General features: G+C 45.2%; 3 protein-coding genes across 4 annotated transcripts in view; 1 reads left to right on the forward strand and 2 right to left on the reverse strand.

Moving 5' to 3' along the window:
- Positions 1 to 6,696, forward strand: part of LOC139582584 (brain-enriched guanylate kinase-associated protein-like) — a 58,699-nt gene extending 52,003 nt beyond the window's left edge. For both annotated transcript variants that reach the window (XM_071412715.1, XM_071412714.1), the window contains one exon: positions 3,142 to 6,696. In XM_071412715.1, coding sequence (XP_071268816.1) covers positions 3,142 to 4,641 — 1,500 coding nt within the window. In that variant the 3' untranslated portion in view covers positions 4,642 to 6,696. The remainder of the gene's footprint in view (positions 1 to 3,141) is intronic.
- A 333-nt stretch (positions 6,697 to 7,029) lies between these two features.
- LOC139582585 (retinol dehydrogenase 14-like) lies at positions 7,030 to 9,729 on the reverse strand. Its single transcript, XM_071412716.1, has 3 exons — positions 9,196 to 9,729; positions 8,465 to 8,691; positions 7,030 to 8,202 (listed from the first exon to the last, which is right to left on the reverse strand). Exons 1-3 carry the CDS (start codon positions 9,547 to 9,549, stop codon positions 7,800 to 7,802), a joined length of 984 nt encoding a protein of 327 aa, XP_071268817.1. The 5' UTR covers positions 9,550 to 9,729; the 3' UTR covers positions 7,030 to 7,799.
- A 97-nt stretch (positions 9,730 to 9,826) lies between these two features.
- LOC139582586 (cysteine-rich protein 2-like) lies at positions 9,827 to 18,646 on the reverse strand. The gene is made up of 8 exons (XM_071412717.1): positions 18,450 to 18,646; positions 15,298 to 15,392; positions 14,322 to 14,379; positions 14,003 to 14,131; positions 13,808 to 13,876; positions 13,392 to 13,486; positions 10,861 to 10,918; positions 9,827 to 10,720 (listed from the first exon to the last, which is right to left on the reverse strand). The coding sequence occupies exons 1-8, from the start codon at positions 18,490 to 18,492 to the stop codon at positions 10,644 to 10,646; spliced, it is 624 nt and encodes a 207-aa protein (XP_071268818.1). The 5' UTR covers positions 18,493 to 18,646; the 3' UTR covers positions 9,827 to 10,643.
- Between the last annotated feature and the right edge of the window lie 306 nt (positions 18,647 to 18,952).

Below are 18,952 nucleotides of genomic sequence, written 5' to 3' on the forward strand. Positions count from 1 at the left end.
GCATGAGTCTTGATCCATTCACATCGATCAATGCATGAGCAAGGATTAAGGGCTAAAACCTGGGCTCTCAACACAAGCTCACGCAGTTCTAAACATCCAATATATCAACAGTCTGAATCATGATTACTCCACTGATGGATTGCTAATGAAGCAAATGTTTGACAGTGATTAACAATGGAAAGCTGTAGCTACACTATGTGACAGGTGGTTGAGTAATTGATGGAAGATAGCGAAGCACAAAGACACTAACCGCTAAATATATGCATAGGGAGATGGAGATTTGAGTGGGCCCAACAGTGCCCATGCTACTTTTGTTGCCCAGCAGCAAAGGAACAAGTGAGTATTGATCAGTGCGTTAGTGCCAGGGCGGATTGGCAAGGCTTTCCACTGTATTAGCCCTGGGCCTCGTGCCCGGACCGCATGGCAAGAGCAGATTCCAAAGCTGGCACGTTGCCTTTACCGTTAAAAAATGCCTCATCACATTTGGCACAATGAGGACGGAATGGAAATATCAATACAAAACAGGATGTATCAGTTACATAATAAACTAGTGATGGGTCCCCTGCGGGGTGTGTGTGTTCATATGTGTGTGTGTGTGTGTGCTCTATCACAGGAGGTTGGTGGCACATTAATTGGGAAGGACGGGCTCATGGTAATGGCTGGAGCGGAATAAGCGCAATGGTATCACATACATCAAACATGTGGTTTCCATGGTTTCCATGTTTGATGCCATTCCATTTGCTCCATTTCAGCCATTATTATGAGCCGTCCTCCCCTCAGCAGCCTCCACTGGACTATATGAGTGTGTGTGTTGTTCCTATGTGGAGTGAAAACAATAAACAGATGACACCTGGGATATATACTGTCCACCGCCGCAATGGGGTCAAAGGTTATAGTCCTACTTCTGTTCTTCATCCTGTTTATTTGTGGGCTGGAAAGTAATCAGACAGTTATTGATGGAGTGTGGTGCAACACGGTGTTGGAGTATTGAAAACAGAGGATCCAATAACTCTGACTCCTATCTTTTTGATATTTTTTTTATTACTTGTTTTTCTCTGATGTTGGTATAAAATAATTGATATTCCCCCCCCAAAAATTGCATAAAATATAGCTCAGTATTTGTATTATGTATTTTATACAATTTTTTGGCTCATCTTTATCAGGCATCCAATTATTACGGACCTCACTGTACGTGTTGACAACTAAATGTCTCATGGTAATTGGGTATTTACATAAAAAGTGAAAGTGTGATGCAACTTCCTATTAGCCAATGCAGCTATAATTAACTACCTTCTTATTAGCGATAGTTGACTAGATTCATGTTGATAACGTTCTGCAATTGGCTTAATTCTTGTTGGAATGGAGAGGTGCCAGCAACAGGTTTCTAGTACATTTCAGCATTGAGAGTTTCCCAGAAGAATAGAACCTGGCTACAAATATCAAACTAAGGATCTCATGATGTACAGCGCCTTCGGAAAGTATTCAAACCCCTTGACTTCTTCCATGTTTTCTTGCGTTACAGCCTTATTCTAAAATGTATTAAATATATTTTTTTCTCAGCAATCTACACTCAATACACCATAATGACAATGCGAAAACAGGTTTTTAGGATTTTGGGGGGAATTTATAAAAAAAATATAAATGGAGGCCTCCCCAGTGGCGCAGCGGTCTAAGGCACTGCAGTGCTTGAGGCTTCACTACAGATCCTGGTTTGATCCCAGGCTGTGTTGCAGCCTGCAGCGACCGGGAGACCCATGAGGCGGGGTACAATTTTCCCAGCGTCTTCCGAGTTCGGGGAGGGTTTGGCCGGCCGGGTTGTTCTTGTTCTATTGCGCTCTAGCGACTCCTGTGGCGGGCCGGGTGTAAAAGGTGTAAAGAAAATATGAATAAAGACCCGATGGTCACTCTGACAGAGCACTAGAGTTCCTCTGTGGAGATGGGAGAACCTTTCAGAAGGACAACCATCTCTGCAGCACTCCACCACTCAGGCCTTTATGGTAGAGTGGCCAGACGGAAGCCACTCCTCAGTAAAAGGCACATGACAGCCCGCTTGGAGTTTGCCAAAGGGCACCTAAAGACTCTCAGACCATGAGAAACAAGAATCTCTGGTCTGATGAAACCAAGATTGAACTATTTGGCCTGAATGCCAAGCGTCATGTCTGGAACCATCCCTACAGTGAAGCATGATGGTGGCAGCATCATGCTGTGTGGAGGCTTTTCAGCGGAAGGGACTGGGAGACTAGTCAGGATTGAGGCAAAGATGAATAGAGCAAAGTACAGAGAGATCCTTGATGTAAACCTGCTCTAGTCTCCCATCCCTACAGTGAAGCATGATGGTGGCAGCATCATGCTGTGTGGAGGCTTTTCAGCGGAAGGGACTGGGAGACTAGTCAGGATTGAGGCAAAGATGAATAGAGCAAAGTACAGAGAGATCCTTGATGTAAACCTGCTCCAGAGCGCTCAGGACTTCAGACTGGGGTGAAGGGTCACCTTCCAACAGGACAACAACCCTAAGCACACAACCAAGACAATGTAGGAGTGGCTTCGGGACAAGTCTCTGAATGTCCTTGAGTGGCCCAGCCAAAGCCCGGACTTGAACCTGATCGAACGTCTCTGGAGAGATCTGAAAATAGCTGTGCAGCAACGCTCCCATCCAACCTGACAGAGAATCTGCAGAGAGGAATGGGAGAAACTCCCCAAACACAGGTGTGCCAAGCTTGTAGCGTCATACCCAAGAAGACTCAAGGCTATAATCGCTGCCAAAAGTGCTTCAACAAAGTACTGAGTAAAGGGTCTGAATACTTATGTAAATGTGATATTTCTGTTTTTATATTTTTATAAATTTGCAAAAATGTAAGGCTGTAATGTAACAAAAGAAAAGTAAGTCAAGGGATATGAATACTTTCCGAATGCACTGTATGTTTGTTCAACAACAGTTCCACCTTTTAACTTCAGGTTATGGTTTAAAGTTGAATTCCTGTCTGTTCTCCATATGGTGCCATTATCAACAAGTTGTTGCAAATGTGTTAAAATTATGTTTGTAGTTTCTATGTCTTTTTTACATCTTTCATGAACTTTGCACTATCTCACCATCTGTCACTTTATCACAATTTTCTCTATCTCTCTATCTCTCTTTCTCAGTTGCCTGCTGAATTCCAGGAACGAGTGACCATGCACATGGATGGCTCACCTCTTTGCCACACCGTCTACGCTGACTCTGTCCCCGCCTCCGTCATCGCCAAGGTATTGGAGAAGCCCGACGAGGCCTGCAGGGGCAGCCAAGCTTCCAGCTCGCCTAGCCCCCAGCCCCAGGACCAAGGCTTCCTCCTGGACACCCTGGACAGAGACGAGCGCCTGGGCCTCCGGGCAGCATACAAGTCAGACCTGTACAGCAGCGACACAGCCCTCTATTGCCCGGTCGATCAGAACCGCGAACGCAGGCCAAGCATGGACGTCCACAGCCAGAGGAAGCTGCTCTACGGCCCCCAGAACTCCACGGACAGTAACCCAGAGGAGGGTACCATGTTGGGGCTGAGGTCTTGCTTCTCCCAGGAGTGCTTCGCCAAGTTCCCCACCTCTCTGGGCCCCACCTCAGGCAGCTCCTACTCCAGCTTCAGCGGAGGGGGCTCAGATGACAACAAAGGCAATGGCCCCCCCAGCAGCACAGCCTCCTCTCCCCACCACCACTCCCTCTACATGGACTGGAGGGATGGGGGAGACTATGAGAGGAAGAGCGACTCCTCCTGGGAGAAAGACAGTCCCAGCGGTGGAGGCTTCGCCAAGGTCCACGCCGTCTTCCAGCAGGCCGGCGATCATGGTGGAGCACACCACCAGAATGGCAGCTCACCCGTCTACAGCCGCACTATGTCCTCGTGCTTCAGCGAGCCCTACGAACCCCTCCCTCCCTCCTCCTCACCAAGCGTTGCCTATGGAGACAGCCGCCGCGGCAGCACGCTGGCGCCAGAGGAGGAGCCGATTGGCCGCTGGAGGCAGCTGAGCGCAGAAGATCTAAACTCCCACTCGTACTGCTCGCCCGGTCGGGCCTCGCCCTACAGCTTCTCCGAGCAGCACTTCTCAGTTCGGCCCGCCAAGATCCGCCTTGGACCCCTCTACAGCAGCTTCCAGGAGGGGCCCGACTACTACCAGGGAGGGGTAGGACCCATCATGGACCCCCCGGCGTGCTTCTCCACGCCCAGCCCTGAGTGCAGCCCTGTGGGGGGCCTCCGTCAGTCCCATCAGTCCCACAACCAGCAGGCCCACCAGACCCATCTCTACCGGGCCAAGGAGGACAGCCAGGAGTCGGAGCCCAGCCTTTACCACTCAGGGAGCCCCAAAAACAGGGAGGGCAGCTTTGATGTGGCGGGGGCCGGGGGAGGAGTGGGACAGACCAAGGAGTACGTGGACATCAGCCCCAACAGCTCCAATGAGTCCCTAAACCAGAGGTCCTTGGAGATGGCTGCCGAACTGCAGCAGCACTACCAGTCCGAGATGCAGCCCCCTTCGCCCCCCCAGGGCAGTCCACCACCGCCCCCGCCACCACCTTGTCCCCCTCCACCGCAGTATCACAATTTTGGCACATTAGGACTTTCCAGAAAGGACAGTCTCACCAAAGCCCAGCTGTATGGAACACTTCTGAACTGAGAGAAGAAGGTATTCTGACTTACTGGTCTCTCTCTTTTTATCCATCTCTTTCCCTGGTGGGATGTGAGGTGAGAAGTCTTGGTGAATCTAGCAGAACATATTGATTAGTGTGAGGCTAGCCAGTTGTTCACTTTAAGGACATCCATTTTGAAAGGACAGTTGGAAGATACAGTAATTAAGCATGAATTTATCAGATTGTTGCCACAGCTGTGAAAAACTGACAAACTAGTGGTTCACATCACTACAATGAATGTGTAAGTTTGTCTGGATCAGGTGAATTGACAATTCATTATTGTGCCAAATGAGTGGGGACTATAGGAAAATACTTTGCTACCTTTGGTACATAAAATAGTCGTTGGAGGTACCAGAGACCAGTTGTTCCATGTGCTGTACACAAAGCACAGTGAGCTTGTAGACAAAGGAAATATTTAAAGTAACTGTTGAAATATATTAATATATTTAATTACAACAACAAAAATGTAATAGAAATGACTACAATTCAATCAGGTGTGGGCAGCAACACATTGTAAATATGTCTGGTTAAGAGCATCTGCCAATCAAAGAGATACTTGGGGGGGGGGCTCTATTCAATCTTTAAAGATTCCGCCATAGAAATGTAACGGTAAATTCCAATTGACCCGACATACGCAGCGTTTAGCGTGAATGCAGCCTCCCTTAAAGCGGGAACATTGCCTTTGAATTTCAATCACGCTTTAAAGCTGAACTTCCTCAATGTGATTGAATAGAGTCCTCAGAATGTTGAAGATTCAGAGGACTGTCTAAACTACAATTATAGATTTGTTTATTGTCAATCACAGGCTGAAAACTGTGCTGCATTTATGCAGAGTAAAATATGTATGACCAATGGGGTATCCGGGTAAACGTTGCAGTACTATACAGTAAAGGGCCTGGGGAATGGGTTAAAGTTGCAGCACTATACAGTAAAGGGCCTGGGGAATGGGTTAAAGTTGCAGCACTATACAGTAAAGGGCCTGGGGAATGGGTTAAAGTTGCAGCACTATACAGTAAAGGGCCTGGGGAATGGGCTAAAGTTGCAGCACTATACAGTAAAGGTCCTGGGGAATGGGCTAAAGTTGCAGCACTATACTGTAAAGGGCCTGGGGAATGGGTTAAAGTTGCAGTACTATACAGTAAAGGTCCTGGGGAATGGGCTAAAGTTGCAGCACTATACAGTAAAGGTCCTGGGGAATGGGCTAAAGTTGCAGCACTATACAGTAAAGGGCCTGGGGAATGGGTTAAAGTTGCAGTACTATACAATAAAGGGCCTGGGGAATGGGTTAAAGTTGCAGCACTATACTGTAAAGGGCCTGGGGAATGGGTTAAAGTTGCAGTACTATACAGTAAAGGGCCTGGGGAATGGGTTAAAGTTGCAGCACTATACAATAAAGGGCCTGGGGAATTGGGTTAAAGTTGCAGTACTATACTGTAAAGGGCCTGGGGAATGGGTTAAAGGTGCAGCACTATACAGTAAAGGGCCTGGGGAATGGGTTAAAGTTGCAGTACTATACTGTAAAGGGCCTGGGGAATGGGTTAAAGGTGCAGCACTATACAGTAAAGGGCCTGGGGAATGGGTTAAAGTTGCAGTACTATACTGTAAAGGGCCCGGGGAATGGGTTAAAGTTGCAGCACTATACTGTAAAGGGCCTGGGGAATGGGCTAAAGTTGCAGTACTAGGTGTTTTTACAAAAAAATATAGATGCCCCTAGGCTGAATCCATTTCAGTGCAGCTCTGTCCACTCATTCAGTTTTTGCTTTGACATGATTTAAACATTTCCAGAGCACTTAATGTAGGTATTATTTTGTTAACAATGGACTTCTTTTGAGATGTAAACATTTGTCCTACCCGTTGATGCTATTTTTTCTCTATAACCTTTGGATAAGTTTTCCTGTCCCACTCTACCTCAGATTCTCATTCTCATACCCCCATCAAGCAACTGCATGCTTGTTACTATCACACCATGATGCATGTTTCTATATTTCTGTTGTGTTTCTTTTAACCTAATAAAGCACAAACTACGCATTTTGATGCTCCAAGGCTGCCTCAACTGTTTTAGTGTGTGTGGGAAATAAATATCATGTAATTTAGTGTGAAAGATCACAGATACAATGTCACTGTAATGGTTTTAAAAGCATTCAAATCAAACTGTGTGTGTGCGCACATACACACGTGTCGAGAAATTATCTTTGGATTGTCGACTATTTTGTTTGACTATATAATTCATAGCATTAGCCATACCTCCGCATTGACATTCAAAACACATTCCCTCCTCTCACTCACTCTGGAGCGAAAAGGGAATTACTTGAGAGATTACATCTATCCAGAGGAGGGAGCCACCACAGCATCAACATCATCTGACTGAATCTGAATCTCATTGTCAACTTTATTGTTACCGTCCATCCTGTCACAGCAGAAGGCGACGAATTTACACTTCAAACACCTCATGAGAGGAAAACTGGATTAGGTAACGCAACACAACCAGTCTCCTATTCCTTTTTCTACTGCCAAGTGCATGCTGCAGGATGCATGAGCTTAGCTGCCTTCGCATTTATTTACAGCTGCTGAACTAGATACCTGTTGGCTTTTCAAAACACCCCGGAGATATTTCTATAGCACTAGAACCAATCATGTTAGCACTCGGTAAAAGCAAATATGACAGTCCAGCTCCCCTTTGATAATCGCTACTGGGAATTAGCTCCCCTCCACTTTGACTGTGTGAATTTGTGATTCAGTGAACACTGGTGAAGACAGTACAGAAGATAGAATAGCTGGTTCCTATGGGAACGGATATACTTAGTTACACATTCACGGAAGACTGCAGTTCTCAGTTTCACAGGCACATTGCTCAGTATTAGCACTCTGCATGCACACCTCCAATCACACTCACACTCCATCCACACCTCATTTGCACATCACACAATTATACGTGCACGCACACACACACACAGGCGCCCACACACACGCACGCACCCACCTACTGAGGTCAATTAAAAACAGTGGAAACTTTACCCACTGACCCCAGTTCCAATGAAACCCCAAGAATAAATCAATCAATCATCTCCCAATTCACTTGATTCCCAGGGCAAGTCTCTCATAAGGTCTCTAGGAGGGAGTCTGGATCCCAGGTCTCCCAGGTCCCTTATTGAGTTGTTATCCCCACCATGGTCTCACTCAGGTCCCACAGTCTCTTGGCCGCCTGATCTTCCATCGCCTTGGGCATCAGCTCCTCCTCCTCGCAGTTAGCGAAGCACTTCCCCGTCACGCCCTCCACGTCGGGTGAACACGCCAGGTAGAGTGGCGTCTGAGCGCCCTCCAGTGGGCTCTTGAAGAAGAACAACGAGGCCAGGTAAAAGAGAGGTTTGGCCAGGAAGGGGATGTGGATGTGCCTCCCCAGCCTGGTCTTCACGATGCCTGGGGTGAGGGCGTTGACCGTTACCCCCGTGACGCCCTCCTCCTCCAGGCGCCGGGCCAGCTGGTGGGTGAAGAGCAGATTAGCCAGCTTGCTCTGGCTGTAGCAGAAGGCTTTGTTGTAGCTTCTCTCACTGTAGTGGAGATAGCAGTAGAAAACATTATCCCTCAAGGGGAGAATCATCCATAGAAACACAACAGACATTACACAAGGGTTGTGTTCATTAGGCACCAAAATAAAGAAAACTTACCGAAACAGGGAAAGACTAACTTGAACTATTGTCCAATAATAAACAATAGGTTTTTTTGTGCAAATCGTTTTTGCTACAGTCTGCACTAATGAATGGGATCCAGGTAAAAACATAATACACACAACATAACATGAACCAACCACACCTGTTGAGGTCGTCAAAGTTGATGCTGCCATACTTGTAGAGCTTGGAGGAGACCACCACCACGCGGCTGGGGGAGGAGCGCTTGAGGAGGTCCAGCAGGAGGTGGGTGAGGAGGAAGTGACCCAGGTGGTTGACCCCCAGCTGCATCTCAAAACCCTCCTCTGTCTTCGTGTAGGGACACTGGTAAATGCCCGCGTTGTTGATGAGCACGTCGACTTGTTGTTCTTCCTAACAGGGGCAGTCAGAGGAAGACAGTCATGTATGAGGCACACATACTGTACCATTAGTGGAGAGGTTTTGCTTAGTGGTGTCATGTTGGTCTCTTTATCTCAATCATTCATGAGTAAGAAACTACAATCAACGCAAGTCATTTCAAGTGAAGGAATTGTAATAAGGAAGACCTTATCTCTAAATGTAATCCCTTTACAATTGAAATGATGTTGATAGCTTTTGTAAAAAAAAAACGCTAAATGAATGTGTACATGTGACTGTTTCAGAACGTTGGACAGCTCACTATGGCGCTTTGAAAGGTAACATTAAATTAAAAAAACACAGCCCCAGTATGATGGTCATGGAATGAACGACACGAGACCCTCCAACAGCTCAAACAACAGAATATTCCACTGCATCAGTCTTCGCGGACCAGAATAACATTTTGACATTTTTGCCTTATGTACAATAGTTATTTAGCCTAGACTGACCCCAATAAAGTTCAGCAAAATGCACATTTACCTTCAGGATCTCCTCGCAAAAGCTCCGCACAGACTGAAGCGAGGCGAGGTCCAGTTGTTTGATCACCACCTCTCCGTGCTCTGGCCCCGCTTGCTTCTTGATGTCCTGCGCTGCTTCCTCAGCCATCTGCTGATCCCGACAGGCCATGATCACCCGGGCCTGGAGTTTGAGCAGCTCCCCAGCCGCGGCCTTCCCTATGCCACTGTTCGCCCCGGTCACAATGACCGTCTTTCCCCGCATCATATCGGCCGGGTACCGGAGCAACTCGACCGCTTTCTTCCGGGGGAACATTCTGCGAACAATTAGCAGTATTCCACCGCCGACGACAGCGGCCACAATAATCGCAGCTGACATTAAAGCGAAGACTTTTATGTTTCACTTACAATATTTATGTAACAGAGTGAGCAAGGAATGAACAACAACATCCACAAGGCTTTGCAAAACCTTCACATGCTCGTGACACCTCGCTACATAACGAGTAGTCGCACCCTGCTGGTAGACATTGGTGATGTCACGTGGGGGGTTGTGTTGTCCACTGTAATTAGGCTGTAGCTACCAATATGTAATACATTTACAGCTTCCTGTAAAGTAACACCCTTATATATTTCCCCAAATAAGACACAAAACAACCTTTCATGTTCTCACAATTTTATTGTAGAAAACCTCTGATGACCACTGTTCTTCTCAGTGACACACATTTGGTGCTCAAAGACCCAAAGCACAAAACATATTCAGTCACCAACAACAATAAGCTAATACTAATGCACATTCCTAGGAGGCGTATGTTCTATCTATCTACTCTGTCTCTATACTGCAGGGTGAAAATAGGCCCATAGCGGATAGCTTGGCAATCAACATGGCAGTTGTGTCTGCCATGTCATTACAGGTGCACAACAAATTACATTGTTTTCAGGGAATGACAAACAGTAGGCCTACCACCCCCAAATCTTCCCCTATACGTCTGTGCTGTATTGTGTAGAGTCAAACCATATGGTGACTTATCATTTAATAAACAGTGTACTGTACATCTTACACACAACTGTTCATTTGACACAAACAACGAGGTAGGGGACACCCATGAACCTACTGTGTATTTCACAGGGAGAAGCTAGATCGGAGAAGGGAGAAGCTATAAAGATGAAATTGCGTACACAAAATGGAGGTATAAATAATGTAGAAATACAACAGAACATTCTAAATATCCATCCCGTGAGTTAGGCCTACACTATGTATGATTTGACATGTGGTTTTTTTCTGTAGATGCTGAATAGCCTAAAGGAGACAATACTATTTAATCAGGGCATGGGTGAACATAGTCGAACGTGGAGGCAGAGGTTGGAAATACAGATAGGGTGAGTCTATCTACGACTGGGGTTAGTAACAAGGCCAGGGTAAGGGAGGCAATGTTGAAGAGGTCTGGGTGGGGGTGGAGGTGGGTATGGGTAAACTCAAGGCTGGGCCTCAGTCTCTGCCTCAGTGCTGGGCTCATCATAGATGTAGCTTCCTACACCTCCAGTATTCACCCCTGGAATGGGACAATAGAAAGACATCAGAATATGGTGATATACAGTATATGAAATATCATAATACATGTAAGCCATAGCAATAAGGCGTTTTATCTTTCATGTGGTTAAGAGGAAGAGAGTTCTGAGTGAGTGAGCCTACCTTTGGGCCCAAACAGGGTGGCGTAGCACGGTTTGTGGCAGTAGGCCTGCCCATCATGCTGTAACAGAATGGAATAAATATAATGTACTGTACTGAGACAGTTCCTGACACAGCTTTAAAGGCATCTGTATCTATCTATGGCCACATAAATACTATATAAAAACTCAGCAAAAAAAGAAACGTCCCTTTTTCAGGACCCTGTCTTTCAAAGATAATTCGTAAAAATCCAAATAACTTCACAGATCTTCATTGTAAAGAAGTTAAACACTGTTTCCCATGCTTGTTCAATGAACCATGAACAATTAATGAACATGCACCTGTGGAACGTTCGTTAAAACACTAACATCTTACAGAAGGTAGGCAATTAAGGTCACAGTTATGAAAACTTAGGACACTAAAGAGGCCTTTCTACTAACTCTGAAAAACACCAAAAGAAAGATGCTCAGGGTCCCTGCTCATCTGCATGAACGTGCCTTAGACATGCTGCAAGGAGGCATGAGGACTGCAGATGTGGCCAGGGCAATAAATTGCAATGTCCGTACTGTGAGACGCCTAAGACAGCGCTACAGGGAGACAGGACGGACAGCTGATCGTCCTCGCAGTGGCAGACCACGTGTAACAACACCTGCACAGGATCGATACATCCGAACATCACACCTGCGGGACAGGTACAGGATGGCAACAACACCTGCCCAAGTTACACCAGGAACGCACAATCCCTCCATCAGTGCTCAGACTGTCCGCAATAGGCTGAGAGAGGCTGGACTGGGGGCTTGTAGGCCTGTTGTAAGGCAGGTCCTCACCAGACATCACCGGCAACAACATCGCCTATGGGCACAAACCCACCGTCGCTGGACCAGAAAGGACTGGCAAAAAGTGCTCTTCACGTTTTTTTCTCACCAGGGGTGATGGTCGGATTCGCGTTTATTGTCGAAGGAATGAGCGTTACGCCGAGGCCTGTACTCTGGAGCAGGATTGATTTGGAGGTGGAGGGTCCGTCACGGTCTGGGGCGGTGTGTCACAGCATTTTCGGACTGAGCTTGTTGTCATTGCAGGCAATCTCAACGCTGTGCGTTACAGGGAAGACATCCTCCTCCCTCATGTGGTGCCCTTCCTGCAGGCTCATCCTGACATGACCCTCCAGCATGACAATGACACCAGCCATATTGCTCGTTCTGTGCGTGATTTCCTGCAAGACAGGAATGTCAGTGTTCAGCCATGGCCAGCAAAGAGCCCGCACCTCAATCCCATTGAGCAAGTTTGAGACCTGTTGGATCAGAGGGTGAGGGCTAGGGCCATTCCCCCCAGAAATGTCCGGGAACTTGCAGGTGCCTTGGTGGAAGAGTGGGGTAACATCTCACAGCAAGAACTGGCAAATCTGGTGCAGTCCATGAGGAGGAGATGGACTGCAGTACTTAATGCAGCTGGTGGCCACACCAGATACTGACTGTTACTTTTGATTCTGATGCCCCTATTGTTTAGGGACACATTATTCCATTTCTGTTAGTCACATGTCTGTGGGACTTGTTCAGTTTATGTCTCAGTTGTTGAATCTTGTTATGTTCATACACATATTTACACATCTTAAGTTTGCTGAAAATAAACGCAGTTGACAGTGAGAGGACGTTTCTTTTTTTGCTGAGTTTATATCTATGCCCTTAGAAATACTGTATCTATCTATGGCCATAGAAATACTGTATCTATCTTTGGCCATAGAAATAGAACTACCGCACTACACTGCATTTGCACTGCAATATATACACAGTGTAGTATTGGGTATATGCACTGTAGTATATTTCACTGTAAATGGTACAGTCTCAGTATATTCCACTGTAAATGGTACAGTCTCAGTATATTTCACTGTAAATGGTACAGTCTCAGTATATTTCACTGTAAATTGTATTGTCTCAGTATATTCTAATGTAAATGGTACAGTCTCAGTATTTTCCACATTAAATGGTACAGTCTCTGTATATTCCACTGTAAATGGTACAGTCTCAGTATATTTCACTGTAAATTGTATTGTCTCAGTATATTCTAATGTAAATGGTACAGTCTCAGTATTTTCCACTGTAAATGGTACAGTCTCTGTATATTCCACTGTAAATGGTACAGTCTCAGTATATTCTCAGTATATTCTCAGCACATTTTCAACTATCATTTAGAATCTACTCTTCTATCATGTGTAATTGTTCTATGTTTATTGTATTTATATTACATATACTGTATGTAGATTATGTGTAGATTGTGTAAATCCCTTTTTCTACATTCTCTCTGTATATTTTGTATATTGCTAGCAGCACCACTTCATGTCAAATTCTGTGTATGTGAAAATGTACTTGGTGAAAAAAGGTGAATCTGACTCTGATTTCCATTCAAGTCAATGTTACTGTATGTGAAGGGTGGCCCAGCAGTCGTTGTCTAACTGTATTTCTATGGCTCTGCTTCCTGGAATCTTTCTAATAACTCCCCTCCCAACATCCCCCTCTCCCACCCCCACAACCCCAGCCTCCCAGTCTCCTGTCTGTCACCTCTGCGTGACTGCCTGGGGCCAGGGTCTTGCTGCACCTCTCACAGCGCAGACAGGGTCGATGCCAGTCCTTCCCCAGGGACGTCACCTTCTCAGCTGCACACACACACACACACACACACACACACACACACACACACACACACACACACACACACACACACACACACACACACACACACACACACACACACACACACACACACACACACACACACACACACACACACACACACACACACACACACAGACACACACAAACACACTGATGTCAGACATATCACCATGGAAACAACATTCCTCCACCTCACCATATTCCCCTGGACACCCACTCACAGATGATGTGAGTTTGTGTCCACACACACATTAGCACATGAGAGCTCCAATATGGCATGGGCAATAACATAAGACACGTACCGAAATACACTGTCTTGCTGCACCTTGGACATTTGCTGGGTTCTCCAGAGAAAGTGGAGAAGCTTGCGGCTGTGTCAAAAAGAGATTGAGAAGAAGAGGCTTGTTACAGTCAGTGGTGAAAATACACTGTTACCTTCATACGGGATATAATAACATGACAGCAGATCTGTTACTCTTTTCTTTCATGTTGCTTACCCTTCACTGGGCCTCTGACATGAGCTTTCTTCTCCTCAGGTTTGGCCTCTGTTTCCGTGGAAACGCTGGCAGGGGTATCATTGACAGGCGCCTCGTAGACATAAGAGCCAGCACCTCCGATATTCACACCTACAGAGAGAAATGCTTAATTCAGTCAACATAGAAACACATTGATCATAGTTTCCTTTTATAAGTCTCTCTGCAAACGCATACATTAGGCCTATCTTATAGGCTTACTGTAAATAAATAAAATGTTTTTATAAGCACATAAAGCACACATAACTAAATAATGGATGGCTATAAAGTTCATGTATTGCACCTTTTGGTCCAAAGAGGGCAGCATAGCATGGCTTGTGGCAGTACGGAGTTCCATCATGCTGTGAACAGAGGGAAAGACAATGAGCAGAAGAAGTATCTGGGAACAAACACATTGGACTTTGTTGGGGTGGATCTTGGTATAACTTGAAGTAAAAATGCCACTATAACATATTGACGTCCACTCTAGCATTGAATGCTACATGACTGACTTGAGTTTAAAACAGCCGGTGTAGCTTTAGAGGGATCTTTGGATCTGTGAAACATGCAACAGAAATGAGAGGAAACCAATGGAATTTAGATGCACTGCACACTACACATGATAGCACCCCACACTTTAGTAGCCTACTGTACCCTAAATGAACTATAGAAGCCAATCCTCTCTGTTCGTAACTGGCCTAGGTCCCTGTATAGTACTGTACAGTACCTATATTGATGAACAGGCTACGTCAGAATACTCTCTCAGAATGCCGATACTCTCCCCGTGAGACCTTAATCCTCCATAACCTTCCCAGAGATCTATGGGAACAGAGCCAAAATGTCCTCTTAGTTACTCCTCTCTATTGTACACAACACTCCCTGCAGTTTCTGACTGTTTCTGTGTGAAAAAATGTAGAAACCTTTTCGGAACCAAAAAGGGTTATTCAAAGGGTTCTCCGTTGGGGTCAGCCAAAGAACCCTTTTCAATTCTATGTATATATATATATATTTTTTTAATTGAACCTTTATTTAGCTAAGGAAGTCAGTTAAGAACAAATTCTTATTTACAATGACGGCCTACCGTCACAACCGGCCAAACCCTAATCCAGGCGACGCTGGGCGAATTGTAACCCGCTCTATGGGACTCCCAATCACGGCCGGTTGTGATACAGCCTGGAATCGAACCAGGGTCTGTAGTGACGCCTCTAGCACTGAGATGCAGTGTGCCACTCTAGATAGCACCTATTTTTCTATGAGTGTAAGCTACTGAATCCTCTTACCTCAGCATGGCCCCCTGGGTTCAGGGTCTTGTTACAACGCTCACATTTCAGACAGAACTTGTGCCAGTCTTTCCCCAGAGATGTCACCTTCTCCGCTGTGTGGGGGATGGGGGGGACACTGGTTACATTACTGTACAGGAAACTGACATTTGTAGTTGAATTTACCCATTTAAAGAGACATGTCAATTCAGTATAAGACGCTACAGAGTGAGCTGCTTCAGTAGGAAGGGTTCTTCATGGAACCTAAAAGGGATCTACCAGGAACCAAAAGGGTTCTACCTGGAACTAAAAGGGTTCTACCTGCAACCAAAAAGGGTTCAAAAGGTTCTCCTATGGGGACAGCCGAAGAATCCTTTAAGGTTCTAGATAACACCTTTCATTATAAGAGTGTTGGTCAATATAGTATATAGAAATGTAGTGAAGATAAGGCTGTTATCTCTAACCTCAGATATCCCATCCTCTTTAGATTGGCGACCTGTCACTAATGCAAGACACAGTTAAGTGGGAGGCAGTGAGCACTTTGTGCTGTCCCTGCAGGGTGTTTTCTCTCACTCCCTCCCTCCCTCTCTCTCACTCTCTGTCTGTCTGTCTGTCTGTCTGTCTGTCTGTCTGTCTGTCTGTCTGTCTGTCTGTCTGTCTGTCTGTCTGTCTGTCTGTCTGTCTGTCTGTCTGTCTGTCTGTCTGTCTGTCTGTCTGTCTGTCTGTCTTTCTCTCACTCTCTCCGTCTGTCTCTCTTCTTGCCCTTCCAGTCTCTCTCTCTCTATTGTTCTCTCACTCTACTTTTTCTAGCTGCACAAGCATAGCACGCACGCACGTGCACACACACAGACACACACACACACACATACACACACACACACACACACACACACACACACACACACACACACACACACACACACACACACACACACACACACACACACACACACACACACACACACACACACACACACACACACACACACACACACACACAGTGGCAGTGTAGGAGCAGGACTCTGTGGCTAAATCACAAATGGCACACTATTCCCTATGTAGTGCACTACTTTTGACCATGGCACAGGTAGGGATCTGGTCAAAAGTAGTGCACTACATAAGGTATAGGGTGTTAATTGGGACAGCCGATAACTCTGACAGTCAGAGAGGAGTGAGGATTATTATTATCAGTGTCTTTCAAGGACAGCAACGGGCAACACTAAATTACCCACAAAGTCATTACACTTTTAGAGATATGGGTGATGACTATTATGTAATGACCCAGATTACAATGTTAAAATGAGAGAGGAGAAGTCATGGGGCCTGAATCAAAGACTGGGAATTACATAACATACATCATCTAAACTCCTGAGGCAGAGGGACACGGACAGAATATGAGGTATTTCATAATGAGAGTGGGAGTAGACTGAGAGAAGTAAACACTGCAGATATAGCAGCACTCAAGGATACCATCAAGCAGACAGGGACTAAAGGAACTATGAACCTAAGGAGGGGGGGGGGGGGGGGGCAGTGTGTAAATAATGGGAACAAACAAAAAGAGAGTGACAAGCTACAAAAGTATGGCTCAGAGGGAACATTCTAAGGGACCTTTCCATAAGTGAAAGTACTAAGATGCTTAGTTTTCAATGTCTCAGACAGCGAGCAGATTTCAAGGCTACCAGGTATTTATTCTGTCGTTCATCACCAGATGGAAAACCCAAACCATTGCCCATTTGGGGACTAATTAGGCAAAAGAAACAGATGCTTCAAGATGAGTGAAAAGTGTTGCAAGGATTCCAGAGGTTTCATTCTGACACACTGCCACTGAATATTATACACGAAAAATAAAGAACCCCAGAAGCAAGTACCATCTGCTTACTGTTTTTCATTTATGAATTAACAAAAAATGAGTCTAATATAGTCTAAGAAGAACTATCAAAACTATTTCTTTATTTCGTTTTTTACTATGGTGTATAGGGGCTTCCTATGACAGGGAAGTGGGATAAAAATGTATGATACTGGATTGAATCATGTACAGTATGTTTCAGTTTCAACAGAGACCAACAGGTCTGGATCGACCATATGAATGAACATGTTGAATCTGCTTTTCTTTAAGAGTGTCTCACACTTTACACGCATGCTCTGTCATTTTAAGGGTGCGGTTTGGCCGGCCGGCTCGCGCGCGGCTCCACTCCATTTCATTCTTTGGGAGGCTGGGAGCTGTCCATGCCAGTTAGTGCTGAAATGGGAATCCTATTGTTCTCCAGAGATAGATCAGGGCAAAGTCGATCCATCACACATATGCTACGAATTAATAATGTATATGCAAGGTATAGGGCCAATCTATCTGCGCAGCAACATTAATAGCCTATACCTTATTAATTGCATTAGCTCAATCTCTTTATTGTGCCACGCAGCTAGGCTAAAGGCTATCTCAAATCTTTTAAAACTACGAACACATTCCCTGAATAGGCCTTCTGTAAACAGGCTATCGGTTAAGGATAAGAGATTGCTTTTAGATCCACCTAGTAGCCATCAATGGGGTAGTCTGCTTATGTCACTAATCTGGGGACAGATGTTTTCACTTTATATCCCTCCAAAAACCCAACTGGTCAGCTGCAGGTAAGTGGTGTGCGCGCGGAAACCCTTACGCACCGCGGGCGTTTTATTGGACTGATATGACCGATGTATAGCCACGAGCTACATGAAGTCGTACAGTAGGTTTCCCATATGACCTCATGAAATAATAAATGATTACACCTGCAAGGACATGGCTTTGGTTTGTCAATCAACACAAAGACTGCATAAGCACATGTAGACTATACCACACAGAACGTCTGAGGTCATTTACAGTCAGGAACCAGGCATAATTGGTTTAGTCTCTATAGGAACGCCAGGCTGACCAATACTTATAATAAATAGCCTAATACTGGTTCATTCTTATACAATATATCAAAGGCAGTACAACTGCTTATTAGGCCTACCCACCAATCTATAGGCTAATATGCATACGGTATAATTATAACGTTACAACAGTTGGCTCAGATTTTAGACAAAATAACGGTGACTACAATAGTCATTACATAGCTGACTCGGGGTGTGGGGGTCGTACATAAAACACATGGGAGGATAGCATGGACGGATATGCATGATCATATGAAAAATGCACTTACCAAAATAAACTGTCTTGTCGCATTTAGGACATTTCGATGCCATGTTAATTGTATTCTGGACTAATGCCCCCTTGAGAATATTATATCCTTTTTTCTTTGTAATTCAGCAATTTGAATCGGCTAGCTTTTATTGATGGAAAAGTGGAAATAGCAGACAGCATCCTCCCTTACATTACTCTGGGAAATGTACATAGCCCCTCCTTTACGATGACGTAAATGCTGCTGATTCTGGCCCAGTCCCAATACTGTTTATTGCTCCCTTGGCCACTGCACCGCAGACGTGAACCTAGTTCACGAGGACAGGAATTTAATTTAACATAAATGTAAATTTGAACTAAATAATACCTAGTAGCAGTAGTATATCTGTGCTTATTTATATTTGCGAGCTAATTTTAAATGTGACAGCAGGCTCAGGCTTACAGTGAATTAGTTCAATGAGAGTCAATGTAATCACTTGTATGTCAGGTGTCCCTATATTTGAAGTGTGAGAGTACCCCTCTCGC

Source organism: Salvelinus alpinus, chromosome 8 (genome assembly GCF_045679555.1).
Source record: "Salvelinus alpinus chromosome 8, SLU_Salpinus.1, whole genome shotgun sequence".
Taxonomy (NCBI): domain Eukaryota; kingdom Metazoa; phylum Chordata; class Actinopteri; order Salmoniformes; family Salmonidae; genus Salvelinus; species Salvelinus alpinus.

Bases quoted from the DNA above. Each gene is read 5' to 3' on its own strand.
- LOC139582585 (XM_071412716.1), bottom strand. From the start codon at position 9,549: ATGTCAGCTGCGATTATTGTGGCCGCTGTCGTCGGCGGTGGAATACTG. The intron at 8,692-9,195 runs GTAAATGTGCAT...TGCCCCTGTTAG, and splicing joins TTTGCGAGGAGATCCTGAAG to GAAGAACAACAAGTCGACGT. The intron at 8,203-8,464 runs GTGTGGTTGGTT...TCTCCACTACAG, and splicing joins AACTTTGACGACCTCAACAG to TGAGAGAAGCTACAACAAAG.
- LOC139582586 (XM_071412717.1), bottom strand. From the start codon at position 18,492: ATGGCATCGAAATGTCCTAAATGCGACAAGACAGTTTATTTTG. The intron at 14,380-15,297 runs GTAAGAGGATTC...CTCTGTTCACAG, and splicing joins ACCCAGGGGGCCATGCTGAG to CATGATGGAACTCCGTACTG. The intron at 13,487-13,807 runs GTACGTGTCTTA...GTGTGTGTGCAG, and splicing joins CAGCAAGACAGTGTATTTCG to CTGAGAAGGTGACGTCCCTG.